At 46.5% G+C, this 5,761-nt stretch overlaps 1 protein-coding gene across 1 annotated transcript; it reads left to right on the top strand.

The window, feature by feature from the left end:
• The first annotated feature begins 853 nt into the window (after positions 1-853).
• Positions 854-5,531, top strand: FABP5 (fatty acid binding protein 5). Its single transcript, XM_032701396.1, has 4 exons — positions 854-1,147; positions 3,919-4,091; positions 5,029-5,133; positions 5,264-5,531. Exons 1-4 carry the CDS (start codon positions 1,072-1,074, stop codon positions 5,312-5,314), a joined length of 405 nt encoding a protein of 134 aa, XP_032557287.1. The 5' UTR covers positions 854-1,071; the 3' UTR covers positions 5,315-5,531.
• Positions 5,532-5,761: the final 230 nt, after the last annotated feature.

Genomic DNA, 5,761 nt, shown 5'->3' with positions numbered 1-5,761 from the left:
ATATTTTATGACGCCACTTCTGTGCCAGTGTACAGTAGCGGCTGCTGCAGTGTTTTCCTTTAAGAAGTAGGAATTAGAGTATTGCAGTTCAATATGGACTGAAAATAAGATAACAAATATGCATTTTTCCAATGCTAAAGCATGAGGTTGCATTCAGGCTTTGATTTTTTCCTGTGTACTGCAAATACATTAGTTCTGTATTTTGATCAATCTTGTTTGCTAACTGATCACTGTGTGTACGTAACAGGTCTGTTCCTAGGTTGCAGTAAGGTATGGATTGCTATAGTTCAGTAATATGTGATATACCAGTGGGATTTGGGGGGTTGTTGGGAAGGCTGACAATCAACCCCAATAAACTGCTTTGGAATGCTGATGCCTTATTGCTCTGTCTCTGTGCTATATGATGCTTCTTCATTCCTGAATTATCCTTCAAAAAAGTATGATATTTATAGAGAGCACAATTTAGCATTCAGTGCCTAGGACTTCGGTTTTTTAACTTCCCTGGCGCCAAAATCTCGGAGTCCAGGTTGAAGCCCATGAGTGCCCAGTGCTCAGTGCACCGGCCATTTTCGCCACGGTAGGTGCCTGACGCTTTTGTGTCCGAAGAAGCGTTGAGGTCACGACATCCCTTGGCGTGACGCTCTGTCAGTGTCCCACCGTTCCTGGGCGTTCCCGTCCCGGTGTGCAGAGAGGGGGTGCGTGTGTGTGTGTTTGCGTGTGTTTGTGTTTGCGTGTGTGTGCGCGCGTGTGTGTGTGTATGTGTGTGTGCGTGCGTGTGCATGTGTGTGTGTGTGTGTATATGTATGTGTGCGTGTGTGTGCGTGTGTGTACGTGTGCGGGCGGAGGGCGGGCTGCATCCCGGCGTGCCCGCTCTTGCCGCCGCTGCCGCGGGCGGGACTCGCCGGGCGGGGGCTCGGCGGGGAAGGGGCCGGGGCGCGGCGGGAGCCCCATTGGCTCTTCCCGGCAGCACATGTTGCCGGCCCCGCTATAAAGGAGACCGCAGCCTTGCTGCAGCCCGTCCTTCTGTCTCCGCGCTTTTCCAGGGACGTCGCCAGCTCCAGCGCCGCCGCCATGGCTATCGACCCGTTTTTAGGCAAATGGTGCCTCATCTCCAGCGAAGGCTTCGAAGAGTACATGAAGGAGCTGGGTAAGGAGCCGGCAGCTACCTGCCCCCGGGAGGGAGGGAGGAACGGATGGATGGAGGGATGGATGGATGCCTCGATGCCGCCTCGGGGACGTGCCGCTGTCGCCGCGGCTGCCGGCCGGCGAGGCTCTGTCCAAGGTCCGCGGCGAACGCGGTCCTGGAGCCGGGCCTGCGGGTGGGGTGCGGCCCGTCCGTGAGCCACGAGTGGGCGTCGGCTGCGGGGTTGATGCTTCGGGATGCGGCACCGGGGACTCTGCACTCCCCCTCCCCCGGCGCCTGGGAGGGACTGCTAGCCGGGAGCAGACCCTTCTTCCCGGGAGAGCTGCCGCCTCCGGCTCCCCGTCCTAAAGATGTCGGCACGATGTTTTGCAGCGTAAAAATTGCTGGGAGCCAGGTGTCAGTGGCGGCAGGCACGTTCCCGCCGTCCTGTGCTGCGCCCTCCCCGCTGTCCCCTCCCGCCGCAGCACCCCGGATTACCAACCCGTGCCAGCAGTCCGGCTGAGATTAGACCGGTTCGCTCCTCCCTCTCCGGGTAATGCCCGGGGCGGGGAGCCGGGGCTGCCTGGGGCGGGGGCCCGGGGGGTGGGCGCTACCCTGGCCCGGGAGGGGCGGCGGGTCGCCGGTGCCGCACGGCAGCGCTGCTGCCCAAGCCGGGCTGGCTCATCGCGCCCGGGGCGGCCACACAGACCTGCTGAGCCGGGGCTGCCTCCTCGTGGAGTCACCTTGGGTGTCTCCTCCAGAGAAAGCCTAACTGGATCAGCTGTCTATGGGTGGCTGGCAGCAGGCTGCCCCGGCGGAGGCTATTTGACTGTTTTCTCCTGTGGGTAGCGGCACCCTTATCTGAGGGGAGTGGTCCTGACATGCTATCCCTGCGTCCAGGTTTGCCCTACATTTTGTAACACGAAGTTACCAAATGAAGAATAGACCTAACAGACCAGGAGCCTCCTTTGCAAGCTCAGATTTACCACCTTCTTGTGAGCGTCCTGGCTGACAGGTGATAGATACCTGGCAGTGTCTGTATAGACCAGGAACTATTATTTTCTGCAATTTATTCACTGCTGAAAGCCAGGATATTTTCTCAAGAGGCAGAAAATGTAGCCTTGTATTTAGAGGGAGGAGAGGAAGGAATTTAGGTCTTGTGCTCTTCATGCAAAATACAAAAGGTGTCACTGCAGACACTGATGGCTGTGCACACTCTGCAGACAGTGGTGGCTGTAATTATATTTTGAGAGACCTGTCAGTATGTGATAGCTGTGATGTGAAAAACCCTTCTGGACTGAGGACTTTGGAGGAAAATCAAGAATTTTAAGCTCAGCTCTGTTGAGCCATGGATTAGGATGCCATGGTGCTCATGTCCAACAGCCAGACCTAGGTGTGTGCCAGGTCACAACTTCAAAGTAGAAATTAAGTGCTGCAACTGCAGAGCACCTCCCTGTATAGGCAGCAACTTGAGTGTTGTTTGGTTTTGGATTGCAATCATAAACCAGTCACTTTTCCTTTTTACAGTTACAATTTAGGCAATTCAATTTACTCCAAGTCACACTTTAGGAACCATTTACAGTTTTTCACCTTTTCTGGCTATTTAGAAAACTCTCTGCTTTTGATCCTATTGATGCACCATAAATGAAATCATGCAAATTCTGCTCAGTCAGTGTAAAAGAACATTTGAGGACAAAGAAGTTTGAATTTCACTCCTTGCCAGATGGAAAACATATGCAGCTCATCTCTATTTGGTTCCATTCCAACCTGTAGCTGATCAAATAACTCATTGATGACCCCGGGCTGGGGTGACAACAATGGGGGGGTGGGGGGGTGGGTCACCGTGGCAATTGTTTCCAGTTCTGGTCAGAAAAGCTGGACTGAGGATGACTCGTTTTTCTCTGTGGGCTCAAGCTTAAGGCTCTCTCCTGGAATCTCAGTTGAGTCTGGAGAAGTAGTGTCTGCAAAGTACTTTATTGCCACCTCTCAAAGAAACTTATCTTTGCTTTGTGGACCCATCCCTCACCCAGGTATCCTGTGCAAGCCCAGGGGAGTATTGTGCTGATGCATGAAAAGATTTTCTAACTACCCCAGCTGTGGAGCCCAGGCACTCATTGACTTGGTGGCACTTTGGCTCCATTTCATTGCATATCAGTTCTCTGTTTAGATCTGCACATTCCAGGTTGATGGATTCACATTCGTTGCCTGCTACCCTCTTATTTGTATTTTCATCCTTCAGATCAAGAAGATTCAAAATCCCTGAAAAAGTGCATGCATGGGCTGAAGCAGGGTGAATCTCTTTTACTGAACAGTTTTGATGAATTTTCAGCCATTCACAAAGCTTATTTCTTCATTTCTTTTGTGATCTTTTTGTGTGTGTGTGTGTGCATATGTGTAAGCACTGTTTTGCATGATAGTGGTTTTCTAATTCACAACTCAATACTTTGTATACAGGATGTAGAATATGAAATTTTATTAAAAATGGCATGTTGGCAATTGTGTACAAAGTGGTGAAAGGGTATTTCTTGAGTGAGTTGAAATAAAGTGTATTCATCTGTCAATTAAAAATAATTTGTAGAATTTTTTAAAGTGCTCAGAAGTTGAAGGGAAAAAGCTTGTTTTCCTTCCTCATCACTGGATAATTTAAAACATCCTTTTTCTTTGTTGCTCTTGAGCTTTGATTCTCAAGTGTACCTAAGTGCCTAATTAAATGGGAATTAAGTATTTGAATTCCTGTGTGGCCCTAAGCCTGAGTGTTTAACTGACTTTGTGACACTGTGCCTCTTGCCTTACAGGTGTGGGTATGGCCATGAGAAAAATGGGAAGCATGGCCAAACCAGATGTTTACATTATTAAGGACGGGGACACAATCACCATGAAAACAGAAAGCACCTTCAAAACTTCACAGGTCAGCTTCAAGCTTGGTGAGAAATTTGAAGAAAATACATTAGATGGCAGGAAAACTCAGGTCAGTATACTAGACTTTATTGAAAAAGCACAATTCTTGGGGTGTTTTACAGATGGAAATAGTGTTTTACAATCAATTTTGACATCTACACTAACAATGCTTTATTTGATGTGGGGCTGTCTCTTTAAGTCTCATTGAAATAAATACATTCTTTTTTTTTTTTTTTTTTTTACGTGGATTAAGTGAATTCCAAAGAGGGAAAATGCTGAAATCAATGGTCTTGTGTATTTTGTTGTTTTCATTTTGTAGGAGAAGCATTTTTTTTTAGTAAAACTAACAGACCTCTAAATCCCTGTTAAAGCCAAACGACACTTCATTTGAAGCCTGTGGAAAAAATGCCATTGATGTTTAATCAGAGGCAATTCAGCCCTAGGGTTAACGTCTCAGTCTCATATTTGCATAACAAGAGAGCCTGGTTCAGTGTGGGGTGGGATCAGAGACATGCAAGGCAGCCCTTTGAATCACAGTCCCTAATCTCCAGTTTTACAAAGCAAAGCACTTCTCCTTGCACCGAGTGGGGAGAATATTTATCCAAAAGGAGGTAAAACAAAAATGTCTCATTTCCTAGTGTGAGTGCTCTCTGTGTACCACCCCCCTCCCTCCTGGCACATACTCTCAATTCATCTATTATTGCAAGATCAGATAAATGTTACACAAATGCTCAAAGCCCATGTACAAAGAGATGAACAGAGGACATCTTCTGCTCTTATTAATTGAAACTGTGAGTACTGTCAAAGGTCTGTCTGATGCAGAAATGTGACTGAGCAGTGAGTTATGAAAAGGAGAGGATCAATAAAACATTTAAGATACTATCCTGGCTTTGTAGATGTCAATGACAAAATTATTGTTGAGTGAGTTGGGGTGGGAATCTTTCATTTGGAATAAGGTGTCCATCAGATGTCATGGGAAAATATTGATGTTCAGGTTCTTCTTTCAGACCCTTGTCAGCTTAAAAGATGATGGGTCATTGATTCAGGAGCAGGAATGGGATGGCAAGAAGACCATAATAACAAGGAAGCTAGTGGATGGACAGTTGGTGGTGGTGAGTTCAGTCTCGCTTTCTGATCCCTGAGTGCTGCTGCCCAGTAGCCTGAAATGTAACTCTAAAAGGTTTTTTTTCCTTATAGTCTGTACTGAGGCAAATTTAATAAATCCATCTCTTTATCTTCTAGGAATGTGACATGAATGGTGTCAAGTGTGTTAGAGTCTACCAGAAAGCATGAGGACATCATCTGGTTCAATGGGAACTTACTGCAAACAACTCGGTTCAGTGGACAGAGCTCCTTTTCACTCCATGTTTTCCTTTTCCCTGTTTTCTAGTATTTCAATGGACTGAGTAGCTGAGTGCAATTCTTTTTAAAAGCCGTGATGTAACTATTATGTAACTATTATGAACTCATGAGGCTATTAAATAAAATTGTCAAATATATGAAGTGAAAATGTTTTTACTCTAATGGAATTTTAAAGTGAGGTTTTATAAAAAAATCACTTTGGTTTTAGGCTTTACTACAAACATCCTTCCGTACAAGATAATCAAAGTTACATAGTTAATATAATTAATAGTAAGTCAAATTTTGACTTAAATCCTTAATTGCTAAAGTAGTAAAATCTGAAATAGAAAAGGCATTCATAGTCAGGCTATGGAGCTTTTTCAAACTTGCATGTTACAA

Source organism: Chiroxiphia lanceolata, chromosome 1 (genome assembly GCF_009829145.1).
Source record: "Chiroxiphia lanceolata isolate bChiLan1 chromosome 1, bChiLan1.pri, whole genome shotgun sequence".
Lineage (NCBI taxonomy): Eukaryota > Metazoa > Chordata > Aves > Passeriformes > Pipridae > Chiroxiphia > Chiroxiphia lanceolata.
Note: the sequence above shows the minus strand (reverse complement) of the source record. Positions and strands in the feature narration are given on the sequence as shown.